This window comes from Oxyura jamaicensis, chromosome 7 (assembly GCF_011077185.1).
Source record: "Oxyura jamaicensis isolate SHBP4307 breed ruddy duck chromosome 7, BPBGC_Ojam_1.0, whole genome shotgun sequence".
Classification (NCBI taxonomy): Eukaryota; Metazoa; Chordata; class Aves; order Anseriformes; family Anatidae; genus Oxyura; species Oxyura jamaicensis.
The window spans coordinates 20,786,571-20,803,899 of NC_048899.1; the positions used below are offsets into that span (position 1 = coordinate 20,786,571).

Consider the following 17,329-nt stretch of genomic DNA (forward strand, 5'->3'; position numbering starts at 1 on the left):
TTAATATTTTTGTATTTTGAAATTGTAGTTGCATTCGGCACCCTAAGATTTTTTTTTTTTTTTTTTTTTTTTTTAAGGTATGAATTTGATGCTTTAATAAAAGTTCCAGCAAAGTTTCTGCTGGCTTCCACACCCTCATGCCTTAAAGTAAAATAATAAATTATAAATATTTTACAAATTATGTAGAAAACAAAATTTTCCTTACCACACACACACAGAAAGTTTGATTTCTAAAGTAAAATATCATTGAAATTATACATACTGTTCTGTAGCCTTGGTAGCCAGTTTCTTTAACATCTGATTTTCTAGTTGTCTCAGAATACCTGACATGAAAGAGGGGTTTAGGTATTGTGTGCATAAATGTTATCCTGCTCTAGAATAGTTTTTAATAGGATTAATAACCTGATGAGAGTAAATGCAAATCATAATAAAGATCTTCCTCAAACCATACAGCTTCAACATTTGACCTTTCACAATTCTATTACTGAGTTTTAGTCACTATTCCCTACTTCTAACACTTTATATGTTCACATTTTATTGTCATAGCACCTCTTGAGAGCCAATAGTTTTTAGTGATGAAAACAAAGACAGAACAATTGAATACAATAAAAAATGAAGTCTTTATTCTTTTGGCTCAACTGTAATGTGGTTTACTGGTCTTTATGGTAATAGCATTTTCCTGCATGCAGTTCACCGACACACAAGTCAATATTTTTTGTAAAAGGAGGAGTCAACATCAAATTTTTGCTTGTGTAAGAAACACAAAATGTCCTGATGTGATCAATTATACAAGTTTGCTATTTAATCCCTGTGGGAAAAAAAAAAAAATAATAATAATAAAAAAAACCACCGTGGATCCCATATTATATTTAGAACAGTTCTAGTGCAGCATGAATCAACAAGAATAAGAATAGTCTATGTAAACAAACACTGGTAAAGATTTCATGAATAAAAAGACTACCTTGAAACTTCTGATGCAGGCAGTGCTAGAATTTTAAACAAATCTTCCCCACCACATTTCAATTACAAGTTATATCTATTTGGAAGCAAGTGCATTTTGGACTCAGTTTGAAATGTATTTCACATTAAAATGTGTGCAAAAATACAGTACTAATAAAAAAGCAGAAACCTAAAGCTACCCCATTCTCTCCTTTGTTTCTTATTTTGTGAAGTTCTTGAATTAAAAAGTGCTATGGATAGAAAGTAATAAAAGTGACAGTGACATCAACCTGAAGATAATTCTCATTTCTTATTTTATGTACAAAACGCTGAAAAATAAAATAAAATGATATTTTTACAATATTTATATTTTCTTAGAAAATTCTATCCATGTATTTTCAACAGATTGAGCAGTTTGCAACAAATTCTGTACAGTCTGTCTATACACCGTACAGTATTCACTTAAAATTTTAGAATGCAAAGCAAGAAGCTCTTCAATAGCTGCAAACTATTGCTTGATGTCATGAAAGAATGATGACTGATTGAACAATTTGTTTCACTTAACCACTGAAATATGGCTTCCCATATTAGACTTTTAACAGTGGAAGGAGTAAAATTACAGCAGCAAAGGCAAGATAAACATGCATCAGTGATAGCTTCCAAACTATCTATAATGGTACAGAATACTTTATATTAGCTGTTAAAAGCTTGCAAACTACACTTATTGTGGTACATATTTGATGCAATAAATATTGTGCACAGGTCATTATTTGTTTGCTCAAACATGCACCACAGGATAAAATAACTATTTACATAGACGGTACTTTTTTAATCAACATATACGATGTCAACCTTGCTGAGAGCAGAAGATGGCTAAACGATACTGCAGGGTGAAGCAGAACAACGTCATAATCCTTAAGTTTTGTGTTTATTTATTTATATATTTTTTTGGTAAATTAAATTTCCCAAGTTCAGGTAAGCTGTTTTCCACAGAAGAATACTTAAAAATGGACTTCATGTCCCTCACTCAATTTTTTTATGCAGAGTTCATTCAACTACAGTTAAATGACTTATGAAAAAATAAAATATCTGTTCTATTATTGTAGACTCTATGGGACTTTACAGGCACATTAAAATTTGTCTAGATGAGACACTAGATGGATACTGTTATTAAGCACCTCAAAATATAGAGCCACCCTGAAACATGGAAGTAGTCAGACTCTGCTGCTTTGTGCGACGTCATGTTTTTCCATGCATGAACTACAAGTGCAGCATGCCTTCATGCAAATCACTTCTGTCTGTACATTATAGAGAATCCGAGAGTAGAACACCTGGTTCTCATAACCCCTTCCCCAACATAAAACCCATTTACAAAAATAGTCACATATAATAGTAAACAACCTGTGAATTAAAAAATGATAAGTTCACCAACACTGATTTTTGTAAAAATATGGCAAATGTGGCTGTTGAAATGCAAACAGTGGATACAATTTTTATACTGAGTGTTTCATGTTAAACACAGAGATTCATAGGTTCGCACCTTTTTTTTTTTAACCGATCCCTACAGTCTGAGTGGCCATTTTATTTTCTCTTCAGCAGTGTCAGCTGGTAATAAAAACAACAACCTCCTGTCAAGATGTTACCCTGTTTTACAGAGTTGCAGTTTGATGACGAGGGGTCACTGTCTTGTTATAGGCACTGACCTTTTATATATATATATAATTATATATATATTTATATATGTAAAAACTGTCAGTTTGGCATGTACCTCCTACAGGAGTCCTGTTGACACAAATACATACTTTCTCAGGCTGTAAACAGTTTATCACAGAATTCTGTGTTACTTTTTACTTTCCCTGCTGTCTTTACCTTTATCTTCTTTTTCTGATTTGTCTTTTTCATATTTATCCTTGTCTGGTTTTGTTACACTGTCATAGGATGGTGGGGAGGTTGTGGATGGGGTCATATCTGTTTTCTCTGGAGTGGAGTTCTCATTTAGTTTATCCATAATCATATCTTCTTTTGTGGGCAGATCATCCTCATCTTTACCTTTATCCTGATTAAATATACATGAAACTTTTTTGACTTTTTGCCTTAAAAGGTGACGCCTGAAAGCACGCTGAATAACGACAGCAGATACCTCCTCCTGTTTCCGCTTTAATGTGGTTGTGATTGGTTCATAGGAAACTTTAGAAGGATTGGCTGCCATAAAACGATCTTCCATCTGGATTCTGAGGGCATCCATCTCCCCACTTTCCCCCAAGACACGCTTTGTGAAAGCAAACAAGATGTCAAGGCAGTGAATTCTGTCACCGCTTACCATGGGCAGATCCATTGCAATAAGCTGGACTTTGTTTGGTTTTGCTATGAGAAGAGGAGGATCTAATGAAGCTGCAAAATCTGATAGTTTACTGAACTCTATGAATTGTGTTGCATCTGGATCAAATTTCTCCCAGACTTCATAGAACATCTCAAAGTCATCCTCGCTCAGGGGCTCAGCACTTTCCTCAGTAGCAACACTGAAGTTCTCCAGAATCACAGCAATGTACATGTTCACCACTACCAGAAAGGATATGATGATGTAGCTGACAAAAAAGAAAATCCCAACGGAAGGGTTGCCGCAGTCTCCTTTAACAGAGCTCCCCGGATGATCTTTGTGAGGGTCACAGTCCGGCTCCCCACTGTTCAGAATTGGGGCTAACAAACCATCCCAGCCAGCAGATGTGGTGATTTGAAATAGGCAGATCATGCTGTTGCCAAATGTTTCAAAGTTGAACATGTCATCAATCCCAACCTCCCTCTTAACATAGGCAAAGTTGGACATGCCAAATATCGCATAGATAAACATGACCAGGAACAGCAGCAGACCAATGTTGAACAAAGCAGGAAGAGACATCATCAAAGCAAAGAGCAGAGTGCGGATTCCCTTAGCGCCTTTAATGAGACGAAGGATTCGACCTATTCTGGCAAGTCGGATGACTCGGAACAAAGTGGGGGACACAAAATACTTTTCAATCATCTCAGCTAAGAACATACCTGTTGAAAAACAAGTTAAATTAGTAAATAACATTATTACATTTAAAAGCTGCTGCTAAAGATTTATCCTACAAACATTGTAGAATGTTAAGAAGAATAGGAACATTGCAGAGTCTTCAGAAATTCAGCTTCTAGCCACTCAGTTGTTTTTGCAAAACCTTTAGCGTCCATTATGCTAGTGAAATCCATAAATCCCAACAGAAAGTCTGAAGTAATTTGCAGGATAAGGAAAAACTGTGTCAATGACATTTTTAAGCATTAACTGTATAAATGCATATGCAAACAGACACAAAACGGCAATCTTTTTTAGGACAAACTGGTAACTACTGTATGTAGAGTTGCAAACGGTGAGATCAGAATAGCTTTCTGTTTAACGAAAATAATGCCAGTTAATATGAAAGATCATATTTATAGCAGTATTCAAATGATGTAATCAAGGTACGGTATTCAAATAAAATAAGTTCAAAAGGAACTGTAACTTCTTAGTCACATATGAAATAATGTGATCATCAGTAATAATGACACAGTAATTCCAAACATAAATAAACTGATAATATAAGGGCTTCCTAGAACCCATGGAAGAGCATTATATCATGGGCCTCAGTGAAGCAGAAAAATAATAAATATATCCTGTTTCCATACAAAATGACAAAATGACAAATTAAAGTTCTGACAATTAAAATGGAACAACTTCTGCTTAAGTTCTTTCAGGTTTTCTTCTCTGGATAAAGAAAAGATTAGTAGAACCATATATTTATTACAGTTCTGCTTCTTCATTTGCTCACATTAGCTCTGGTGTAAAACCTCTCAGGATCAAACAAAACTCTAAAGGAAGCTCAGGATTTTACATTGCTGTCTGAGTTGCTTGCGTGCTAGCCTACCCAGAGTCCCACACAGATTTTACTTTTGGATTGAAGTAATCTGTTTTCTGCAACTGCCACTGTTATCAGAATTGGCTTTCATTTATTGATTTCTTTCCATGCTGAGGAATTTCTACTGAATTCACCTTAAGGGTATAATTTCAACCGATGTAAAAGTAAGAGTGTACGAAACACACTGATAAAAATTTCTTATCATAATGTGCAGTTATTTTTTGGGTAATAAGATATCTTAAGACAGAAAAACAGGACTCAGAGTTTCTAATCACAATGAAGAACCCAAATGCAAAAAGACTTTACATTCCAAAATTAATTTTCAGTTTCCCCAGAATTAGCCTTTTAATGAAAATAAATTGTTCTTACCTACTATGGAGAGAATGACAACCACGAAATCAAAAATATTCCAGCCTATAGTAAAGTAGTAATGGCGAAGTGAAATTAATTTCAGGACACATTCTCCAGTGAAAAGTACGATAAACACCAGGTTAATCCAATATAAAATGTTTTCCATGTCTTCACTCTGATCATCTGTTTCTACCATCATTGTGACCATGTTAAGGCAGATAAGTATCATGATACTGATATCAAATGCTTGTTTTGTTACAAAATCAAAGACCATGCCTTGGAATTTGTTCTGGAGGAAAAGAATAAGATTCATTATGATATGCATTGGGTAAAATTTCTTTTTTAATTGCTACAGATTAACTAAATCTAGTACAAAGGGGATTTTTTTGTCTTACATGAAATCTTTCACTTGTATGAATTTTCCAGTTTGTACATGTAAACACAAATCAAATAGAAATGCAATTACTATGTTTATAAGCATTAAAGGGAAGATTTCAAAATATGCATGGTGCATTTTTTAAAATTGCAAAGGTGACTTTGCCATCTCAAACTTTTGCCAGCTCATTGTAAGCTTTGGTCACACAGACTACTGACTGAATGCTTAACTTGACAAAATTTGGAAAAAAAAAAAAAAAAAAAAACAAAGGTAAGGTGGTATGGTAAAGAGGCTGGTAGTTAATAGTGCTTCAATTGTCAGAAAACTTCGGGAAACTTGCAGAGTTTTCAAGCACAGAGTTCAGTGCTCTTCATGCCAGCAAAATAACCTTTAAAACAATGTCTTACATTTTTCAGCTATGGAGAACTTACTGACAGCTGAGTGGGCCACTCAGCAAGTTCCACAACTCAAAGTGGAACTGCAGAGCTGGAATCACTGCCCCAGCCAAACTCTGCGCTGTAGCACCAGGGGAGAGCAGGAGGACAAACCATTGTATGGACTGTGCAACAGGAATGTGAGAGGCAAAAGGACTTTTTTTTCAGGCAATAATATGGTAACATGCCCCCAGTTTCAGAGTCTTAGTTGATGACTGAAAAAGCCCATGCCGTAAGGCTATCACGTAGCTTGACAAATACACTGTCACAACTGATTGTTTTAGTCAAATCAGTGTTTTGAAAAAATGCCACATAAAATGTCATTGCCAACAGCAGAGAGAAAATGAGGGGGAAAAAGGAAAGAGAAGAGAGAGTCCTTCATGTTTAGAATGCAAAAGACAAATAATTTGGATTTCAGAGGAATAAGCCTTTTCTCATATCATTTGTGTTTTTAGCTTACAACTTAATTCAGCCTAAGGCATAACTGAAACAATTTTTAAATAGATGTCAAAAGACAAGATTTTTATTCTTACTGCTGGTCGTGGTATAGGCTTTTGCGGTTTCTTTGAACCCAACTTTTTCATTGCATTGTAGTATTTCTTCTGTTCTTCTGTCATAAAAATATCTTGACCTCCAAAGTAAAGCAAAGAGAGAAAAACTGGTTACAATCACATATTTCCATTGGTTACTTATAAACACGAATACAGAATAGTAATAATCACTCTTGTTCACATTCTAATCTGTGTGAAAAATTAGGACAGACATGGAAATCCTGTTCTATCAGTTTATATCAATTATTAGTATATGGGTAACAAAACAAATGCTTTACAAATTCCACTCTCAATATTTAGGATATTTTTTGAAAGGCTCTTTTACTTCAAATGTTTGTGGTAGATCTCTGGTTTCCATTGGGGAGGTACAGAATATGGGAGCCTTTGGGAAAGAGAGGTGTTTTTTCTTTGTTTTCCTAAATTCCAACAGACACATGCTAATAAAACATTTCAATCCCCTTCTCTTGTTTTTCCTCTCAAGCAAATTCTGGAAAATTTCAGAGCTGACATCTATGATACCAAAGGAGAATTAGCAGTTGGTCACATAACCATATTTCACAACCTCTTCCTCTCCCTCCACTGAGGCAGGACTTGAAGCAGGAGATCCTAGAACCACTACATGGAATAAGCAGGAAAAAAAAAAAAAAAAAAAAAAAAAAGCCAATTTCTCTTCATCTCAACCAGTTTCATCATGTGTCCAACAGCACTTCAACCAGTCAATAACATTTTGTCTTCCCAGTTACTTTAGTTAAGTTTCACTACTGAAACACTGATACCTTCTGAGGCAGTGCTGATAAAAGATGAAGACTAAAGAGAGTACAAATAAAGATATTACAATATTAGGGTTGAGCTCTGAGACATGACAATAATGTAGCTAAGAGTTTTTGTAGCTATGTTTAGCCCTTTCAATGGTTAGCTGTCTTATGATCTTGTTAGACTCCAAACCCATATCTACATCTTCACACAGATGACATTGAGTATTTCACTCACTTGTGGATAGACTTCTGGTGTCACTTGTCTGTCAAAACGCTCATCAAATGAAATTGTACTGCTTTAATAATTTAATGTATTTAATATGCAAAGCATGTTAATTTATCATAAAATTGAAAAAAAAAAAAAGGAGAAAGTCATTGTGTATGGACCAAAAAGATGCATTTTTTGGCTTTTGTTTCTGAATAATGATGAAGTACTTATCTTCTTTTTCTGCTGGTTGAAATTGTCTATGATGACACCAATGAAAAGGTTCAAGGTAAAGAATGATCCAAAGATGATAAAGATGACAAAGTAAAGATACATGTACAGGTTATCTTCATATTTAGGCTGATCCAAAACCTGCAAAAAGGCATAGACACTAAGCCTGAGTTTAACTGTGGACACAGAACCAAATAGCTGCTTAAAAGAATGTAGGGCTCTGCCATTCTGATCTTTGCTTCTTACAGTCAACTTCCCATGTAGCCATCCCACTGATTTGCAATTTATGACATAACATTCTTGACAAAGGACTTTGCTATTGAACTTGCTATTTATTTTTTTTTAAATGCTATGTGACTTTACAATAAATATTGAAGGCACAATTGGTTTAAATTAGTATAGCACTATCTGTCTCAGTCTACAGATAACCAGAAATACCAGCTTTTAAAGCTACGAACATTTCAGTTTATCTTGTTGGAAGCTCCCAGTGCAGGCTTGAGGAGCTTTCACTGCTACAGACACTTAGTAAGCTGCCCTGTCATTTTTGAAAAACTTCTTCTTTTATTGTTTTATTACTCACTGCTTTGTCTGGGTTTCCCTGCAACCTATCCTTGTTTTTATCTGAGTTTTAACTCAAAGAACACATTGGTCACGTTAACAGCACTTGTTCTTTGTAGCTAAATGGGCCTAAGTAGGCTAAAGAGAGGCATCCAAACAATGTTTAGAGTAAGTGTATTTTCTTGGTACAGCTATGCACATTTATTATACTACACCAGACCTCCTGCTGTGACTGTAGCTTACAGAAAAGTTGGGGCTTTACCATTATAGTTAATTCAGTTGTCTACTTAGAGCTAGAGCACAACTAGCACCAAGAGTGCAAGGGGAAGACAAAAGGATATGAAAATGCACCCATCAAATTAAGAATAGGAACTGTGTCCTGAGAAAAGGAGCCAGGCTGTCTGCTGAGCATAGTAAATGTCTCAACTTCAAAAAAATAAAATATTATAAAATAAAAAATCAGAGGTACAAACCAGCATCTCTAAACTGTGTTTCAATGCCTGTCTCCAAATTTAAGTAATACCTCAATATACATATAATGAGAAGAGGAAAAAGCATTTCATGGCAATAATTCAGTCTGCTGTACAACCTGAGGAATTTTGGTCCAACTGTACCATTGAGAACAAGGAATCATTTAAGACTGCTCCTCTGCTTTCTTCATGTCTTGTATTTTTCTTATGGTTTCCATTTTCACTAACTATAAAACTGTAATAACTCCTTGTTTTTATCATTTTCACTGTTATTTCTTAAAGATGTTAAAATTATGTTCTTAACTCTTGGAGCTCACACAGTCAAAACAGATGGAATCACGGGAGTACACTCACATTGCGAGAATCCACAGCTGCATACATGATATCCATCCATCCTTTAAATGTAGCCTATAAACACAACACTGGTTATCGCACACTTTTCCAGGAAAATGAGTTGTTAGAAACATTTAAGAGCTGAGGAGTATCTTAAACATCATATCTAAGTATCATAAACATCAGCACATTGTAATAATAATAGGAAAATTTTGCCTTATATTTTATGTTTTATTCATATATGAGGATCACAAACAACTTCTAATATCTGACTATAACGGACAAAACATCTATTAAATTAAGAATTTTTAGCTCTTATGAGTAATGCCCAAAATAAAAGTTAGCTTCTGTCTATGACAAAAGAAGGTGTACTTGATATAGATTCAACACAGCTAGCGTGAATTACATTTGAATTGCTTACATTTTTTATGATAGTCAGTATAGCCTCTACACTTTGTATTGTTTCTGTGGAGTTGTAGATTTATCCACACTTAGACCTATTACCAGCTTCTGGCTCTAATGGATAACACTTTTCAACAGTTGCAGTGATACTCCACAGTTTTTGAGCAAGAGTTCAAGTTTATTTACCTTTATAATTCACAGGAATTAACTGCACTTTGGTCCAGGAATTACTAATTTCTCCATGCTCATGACAACAGATTTGTCAACAATTAACTAACACTAATTAGAAATGATACATACATGAAGAACTATCTTACCATTTATGAACAAATACCTCCCTAAAATACAATCTTGCAGAAGTTAGCACAGGTGATCCCAAATCAAAAGGACATATCATAGCCCTAAAAGTTAGAAAGGTAAGGGAAATATCTCCAATTTGAATTCTCAGGACTCTTAGAATCACTGGCAAAGAAAACGTATCTTGCATGTGAGAAGCATATTTGCATATGCTTTTAAGTTGGAATCTCGTAAAATATATTTAGGAATTGACTAATATACAAATTAAATTTTAGAAAAGTTTTGTAAATTGGAATATAAATATCAGTACAAGTATGGAAACTCCCAAAGTAAAAGATTTGATCTCAGCTGGGGGAATTCTGAAAGCACCAAACCTCCCCAGGTGCCCCAGAAAGTTCAGCTCTTTTGAACTAAACTCTTAAATTGAGCTCTTTCCAGCTTCAGAGGAACCCCATATTGTTGATATTCACCTGCTTAATTTATTTCCATAAATCAAGCAGGTGCTTGAATCATTTTTGCTTTTTATTTGGCTTATTGGTATATTATTTTGACTACTTATTTTTCACAATTTTCCTGCTTATCAAACTTGACTTCCAACAAGTGGAAGCATAAAATATATAGTATAATCAGCTGAACTGAGATGCAAGACTGATGTATATTTGAAGAAAGGTTAAAAAATACACAAATACACCTTATATATTTTAAACATCCATTTCTTCATACATGTCCCTTAGACATATATATATACCCAAACATATATGTATACATTTTTAAAACACATACTCCACAGTTTATGTAAGGATTTTTATAAGTATCCCAAACAAAGAAGTGAGGAAAAAGATTTCTAAATGAAAGAAACAGAAATAACTTCAACTGTTATAAGTAAACAACAGATCTAAAAAGAGAAATAGAAATAAAAAGAGAAATTAAGGAGCAGTGTCTTACCACTTGAAGCAGAGAAAGATAACCAAGGCCTACATTATCAAAGTTAACCTTCACATTCTTCCATCTGGCAGTTTCATTGTTTTTTATGAGTTCTTCACATTGGCTGTAATTGTTGATTTGGCTGATGTCAAATCTCTCATCAGTCGTAGTGTTAACACAGTAATAAAATTTTCCAGCAAATAGATTTACTCCCATGATACTGAAGATCAGCCAGAATATAAGGCAAACAAGAAGCACATTCATAATGGATGGAATGGCTCCTAAGAGGGCATTCACAACCACCTAGTGTACAAATGAAACAAAAGAGACAGTATAAGAACACAAGCACCACTATCTTCATCAGACTTCCTTAAATGTAACACCTTGTTATAATTCTGTATTAAACTGTATTATACTTTTTGGATTGTAAAAAGTAAAAAGAAAGATAAAATGTCAATATAATTAGAGGAAAAAATATAGTAGTAGTAGGAAAAGCTATAGCAAATGGTAGCTTGAAATAATGGAAAGAAGAACAGATAAAATGAAACTCTAAAAAATAAGAGCATTAATTATTTTAGAAATATTTACTTTACGTCTGCAAAACAGTAGATGTAATATTTCTGATGACTGCATCAAGCACAAAAATACTTTTTGCTAGTAAGTGTTTACTGGATAAACATTCCAAATCAATATTATTGAGCATTTTTTTAATTGAAAGTAATTTGGAGACTTCTTTTAAATAAAAGAAAACTAAGGGATATCTCCATGTTCATTTAGATGACTATATATAAAAGCAGAAAACCGGACGTTTTCAAAGCAGGAAAATAGCTGATTATCTGAACACAGAAAAGATGGTAGTGTTCAAGTAAGCAGCAATTAAGACTGGAAGAAGGGGGAGACTTAATTTAATTTCCCAATGAATTTTGGGAAAAATAAGGCTTCAGGAAAGAAAAGCATGAAAAAGAGTTAACGTATGTTGATGAATGACAATTAAAAGCATGCCAAAATCAAAAAGAAAAAAAAAAGGCAGAAAGTAGGTCCATTATGAATTAGAATGGTTTATTTAATGATGAAATTGATGAATACCTAAATTAGTTAATTCCTATTTTGAATCTATTTGTAAGTAAGTAATAATATAAATTATATAAATTCAATAACTATGGAACACCTCTGCCCATTTTTCCAAAACAACTGAAAACAACTCCATAGAACCTAATGAGGATTTTCTTTTAAAAAAATCTTTTATATGATATAGTTACTCCAACAGATCTAGTGTAATACACTGTTTCTATTTGTAAAATATTTTGGCATTATGTTTATATTTACATTTCATGGGTTCCATAGAATCAATTACTTGAAAAACTATTCATCTAAGTAGATCACTTTTCATTCATTGTCATTTTACATGACGGAAAATAAAATCTTTGAAGGCTACCATAGGTATACACAATCATGTATAACATATATTAAGCTGAAGTAAAGGAGAAATACTTGCACTTCCAGGTCTCCATTCCTGTCAAAATAATATATCTTTGGAGTGACACATAATTTGAAAAACGTTAGAGATCCCATACAACTTCAATGTATTTTTTTGTTCTATTAAATTTAGAAGCTGGAACAAATTAGGTTCTATATAAATTATTCTATAACTGTATAGAATGGTAGATGAACTCTCCCATGCTTCAAGTTGACCTTTTTTTTTTTTTTTTTTTTTTTTTTTTTTTTTTTTTGCCACACATCTTAACCACATGCTGTAATAAACATTATTTCTAACAGGAAGATCTATTAGTTAAGAAAATATTCTTATTTAAAGGTATCTCGATTGTTCTAATAAAAATATAACTAGATTTCTTAGCTGTAATAATACTATAAAATCATTGAGATATGAAGTTATTGAAGTGAAGATATTTGTCCTCTAGTTTTCAGTCTTATTACACCTGAGAATTCTGTTCCTCTTTCTACTATGGCTGCAGGTCCAGATATGTTATTCTTTCTGTAATTGTTTAATTTCTACAGCTGATTTACTTTTGCTGGTTCTAGTATGCATCCTGAAGCTGTAGCAGGATCAGCTTGAAATGTGAATCATTTGAAAATACCAAAAATGTAATGTGAAGCATCATGGAAAACACCAATTGGTCACCTCCTGGCTTCCATTGGAAGTAGGGGTAGTACAAGAAAAAAATGCATGTGAAAGATGGGAAAGCATTACAGAGAGATGAAACAGTTCCTTTACTTGTTAAAGGAAAAAGTTAGTATGTGCCTATCACTACATGGCAGTGAGTAATAGCACTTGGGGCACAGCATAGCCAGACCATGTCTTAGCATAATTCTTAATTATATATCCACAAGCTAGGTTCATGAAGTCTCACATGCAAATTAAAGTTTACTTCCTTTAGCAATAGCGATGACAGGAAGATATAGGAGAAACACCACATGTTTTCCACTGGGGGAATGCTCTCTATTAATTATTAGTTTGGGTAGGTACAACAAACCCTGATCCTAGGGTATCCAACAGTATGGAGGATTAAAAATTTTAGATGTGTAGAATGGAATTTCTTGCATCTGTGTAAGAAATACAAGGGTCACTGGAAGTAATTCTAAGTACCCATGCAAATATGTACACCATACTATATTGTCATATTTTCACTTCATGGATAATAAATACCAAAGAAACCACTTTTTTTTTTTTTTTTTTTTTTTTTTTATGATGATGAAACATCATCAATTTCCATATATCAGACCTTAAAATCTTATTGTAACTATTTTTTTCACCAACTTGAGCTATTGTATCTTTAGACATTAAGTCTGAAATTTCTTTAAATAAACAAAAGGTGTCTATATCCATAGAAATGTTATTCCAATGGTTAATTGCCTAACTAACAAAGATATCTCATTTTTAGTCTGAAGTTATCTAATTTCATATACTACTTCTTCTTACGTCTTTTGCTAAGATCATAAATCTCCTCATTATCTGTATGATTTACAGAGAGATACAGTTTGCAGATCTGGATTAAAACAGTAGGTAAAGTTTACATCAACATGGAAGTTACAGGATTGAAAATTACCCATAAACCTTCATGAGGAAAAGTGATTTTTTTCTACCTTACTGCATTAAATTACCACTTCAGAAATTTACTGCACAAAGTTTTTCTTTTTTTCTTTTATTTATTTATTTATTTATTTATTTATTTATTTATTTTCCCGAATTATTCTCATTAAAGAGTAACAGCTAATGTGCTTTTAGCAAGATATTACTGATGTTTTAGACAGGGCTTATATTTGATATAAGCATTCAAAATTTTGACTTTTGTCTCAGCATAGTTCTGAAGGATTTTTTTTTTTTTCTTTTAACTGAAAAGAGGTGTCCTTTTTAGCCAATTTAAACACAGGTGACAATGAATTATAAAGCTTTGCTTTCTCTGCAACTGTGAAAATCCTTGTTTTTTTTTCTTCAGATCATAAGAGAAAAATATACATGTAGTCACTTAGAACCCAGACATTCTAACTTATTCAAAAAATGCTGTAGGAAAATTATGTTATGTTGAGGAAATTATGAGAATTCATATTCTGACAAAGGGCTCTCTTTCCACACATATATAGCATCATATGCTCTTCAGAAGCTCACCAAATTGTGGTTGACTTATAAATTTACTAATAAGTTTGTATACTGGGGTGTCAAAGATCAGTGGTTGCAGTAGGGAGCTCACACAAGGATCTCTTTTAATTACAGCTACAGTTTATTTTTTCAGCTCATGTGCATTTCCTAATTAGAGTAATAGCAATATGTCCCAAGTAGACAGATGGGCCCTGAAGGTACAAGTCACAAACATCTGGCGGGAGCTAGAAATGTCTTCTATAGTAGTTGTTGACTTCTGCCCATAAAAGAAATATTTCTAGAGCTTTCATGTCATAGCAGAATACGTAAGGTTTTCATTCATTTCAGTGCACTAAAGAAGTGATTTAAACTAATCAATCTGACTTTGCACTGAATAGAGAGCCCAGCTGGGCAAATCAGGAGGGTCTCAGCTGTGGTAACTGATACGGTGATAACAGCTGTGGACAGTAACTTTTTAAATATATCCAACTCTATCAGCAACAGAAAGTCTTCTCATATGTTTTCAGGCTTCTTGGTGCTGTATAGATTACAATCAACATTTTAAAATCAACATAGAAAGCAATAAGCAACCAGTTTAAGCCAGAAATCATAAAAACAAAACACTAGCACCTTCTTTGAAATACACAAGAAATGTCTGAAATGAATGCAAGTTTAACTTGAATGAGAGAAGACATTTATCACGGCCAATTCTCTTAACATATTGATTCATTAAAAATAAATAGATTTGTAACAGAAATTGCCAATCAATATTTATATAAGAGTATGCTAAAAGATTTTTGATGACAATGGATGATATTCTATACTTGTATGAAATACACATATGCATATATGTCTGGGTGTATGTGCACACACTTTTATGAGGAAGTATTGTTTTTTTGAACTGTTTTTACTATAACAGGATTTAATCATATGGGATAAATTCAATGTTGTCGTAAAATCCCATAGATCCATGCAGCTGATAAATCTTTGGGACCTTCAGGAAAATACAAAATTGGCTGTAAGGCCAGTGGATCTAAATAAACTTAACAATGTGTGCAATAACACATGAATTCATATAAGCAGATGAAGCCTTTTGCTTATATGTTAGTGATAAATGTAAAACATATACGATGATAGTGTAGCATTTCTGCATGGATTTGTCACTGATTATTCTGCATGCATTGTTTCTGTGTATGCATGCATTATTTCAAATTCTTTCATTTTTTCTTACCCTCATCCCTTCAAATCGCGACAAGGCTCTTAGAGGTCTTAAAGCTCTTAGTGTCCTAAGGGATTTAATCGCACCAAGTTCTGAGTAGCCCAAGGCATTAGCTGTTAAGCTAACCAAAGAGACCTACACAAAAACAGAAAGGCAATAGTGCTCATTCATCTCGTATATCCTTTGATACATATGGTGGGGATGCTGTGTGCCCTGAAATTCTCAAGAAGATTCAAGGGTGGATCTCTTTCTCCAGGAATTCCTCTATAATGCAAAAAGATTTTTGAAGTCAGACAAAGTAGAATAAAAGTGTATTCTAGGTACCTGTTGATGAAATCATGTTGGCAGAATGGTATAAAAATGCCTTCTAAAATCACATAAACCAGTCAACATTTGGTGGTATTTAAAAAAAAAAAAAAAAAAAAAAAAAAAAACGAAGTCACATGCAAAAAGAAAACTCCCAGAAACTGGGTGAATTGGAATGCTCAATTTAGGACAGGACTTCTCATGGTATCTTCAGAACTTGAAAATGTAAAAGCTCTCAAAAACCACATTCAGACCTGGCCTTTGGTCAAATGTAACTTTCTAGTGTCCATAAAATCTTATTCAACAGCCATAGCTACCAGTGCTGTTCAGATTTAACCAGACTAATCACTGATAACCAACTGTTAGACAATGGTAGGAGCTTCATTGTTAGGCATATCCACACTTCATTACATTCCCTGTGACTCCTTTAACCACTTCATCAATTCTGGCTTGTATAACGCTGGTCTGGTCTGCAGGCAGATGAGTAAATAAAATAGAAAAGCTGTAAAATAAATAATACAATTATCTTTCATCAATAATCCTTATAAATGCATTTATAGTAGACCATTGGGAAGAGATGGCCCTAGTAAAGAAAATTAACAACTTCTATTACTCTCCATTTAATGTCCTCTTCCAGCCTTCCTATTCTCTCATTTCTTTCATTTCCAAATTTAATCTCTTTGCTTGGTTATTTCAGTCCTCTGACTAAACACTTAAAAAAAATTCAGAAATTACTACTTTTTTACATGCAAAAAACTGCACTAGAAAAAGGTTGCAAAAATATTCAGAAGGATATTTATGAAGGTCACAGAAGTAACTAAGCCACAAATTATCAAATAAGACTTAAATATTTGTTGATAAATAAAACAAACATATAAAGACAGTGTAAAGTATTATTCACGAAGTCTCTGTAGAATTCTACTGATCAAGATAATTTACACAATCTGGTGACTGAGTCATTAAATGTTTTACAGAGGAACAGGCTCAATTACAGAATAATAATGTGGCACCTAGCCACATTTTATTATAGGATCTGCAATGCTGTTATGGATATAAAAATTAGAATTTTTTCAAGCTCTGTGTAGTAAAGACGTCATGGTCTATCCATTGTAGTCTTACAGAGATACCTAGCTGTTTCCACAGGATTCTGTTGCTGATCAGAATGAGTGAACAAGGGACTCAAGACAAACTCTTACCTTGCATTCCATGGGAATTACATATGCAAAACTGAGAGACCATATGTAGTCAGGCTATTGGGGATAGATGGGAAATGAATGTCTGCTGTGTGGTAAACTTCAATTTTTTGCAACCCAGTACTATTGTTTGTCACTTAGGCTTGGAATTATGACACTCCTCCTACTTCGGACAATGTGTATCTGCTTCTTGGTGGTGCAGCCTTTTTGAAAATCATTTGAGTACCCTTTCCAAGGGGGCTGATCTATAAGTGCCTCTTTAAGGTTGCACATCCAATGTAA

At 33.7% G+C, this 17,329-nt stretch overlaps 1 protein-coding gene across 5 annotated transcripts in view; it reads right to left on the reverse strand.

Moving 5' to 3' along the window:
• Positions 1–601: 601 nt before the first annotated feature.
• Positions 602–17,329, reverse strand: part of SCN2A (sodium voltage-gated channel alpha subunit 2) — a 76,935-nt gene continuing 60,207 nt past the window's right edge. For all 5 annotated transcript variants that reach the window (XM_035331318.1, XM_035331315.1, XM_035331317.1 and 2 more), the window contains exons 21-27: positions 15,561–15,683; positions 10,756–11,037; positions 9,133–9,186; positions 7,754–7,891; positions 6,542–6,646; positions 5,217–5,487; positions 602–3,975 (exon numbers count right to left, since the gene is read on the reverse strand). In XM_035331318.1, the coding sequence (XP_035187209.1) occupies positions 2,780–3,975; positions 5,217–5,487; positions 6,542–6,646; positions 7,754–7,891; positions 9,133–9,186; positions 10,756–11,037; positions 15,561–15,683 (2,169 nt within the window). In that variant the 3' untranslated portion in view covers positions 602–2,779. The remainder of the gene's footprint in view (positions 3,976–5,216; positions 5,488–6,541; positions 6,647–7,753; positions 7,892–9,132; positions 9,187–10,755; positions 11,038–15,560; positions 15,684–17,329) is intronic.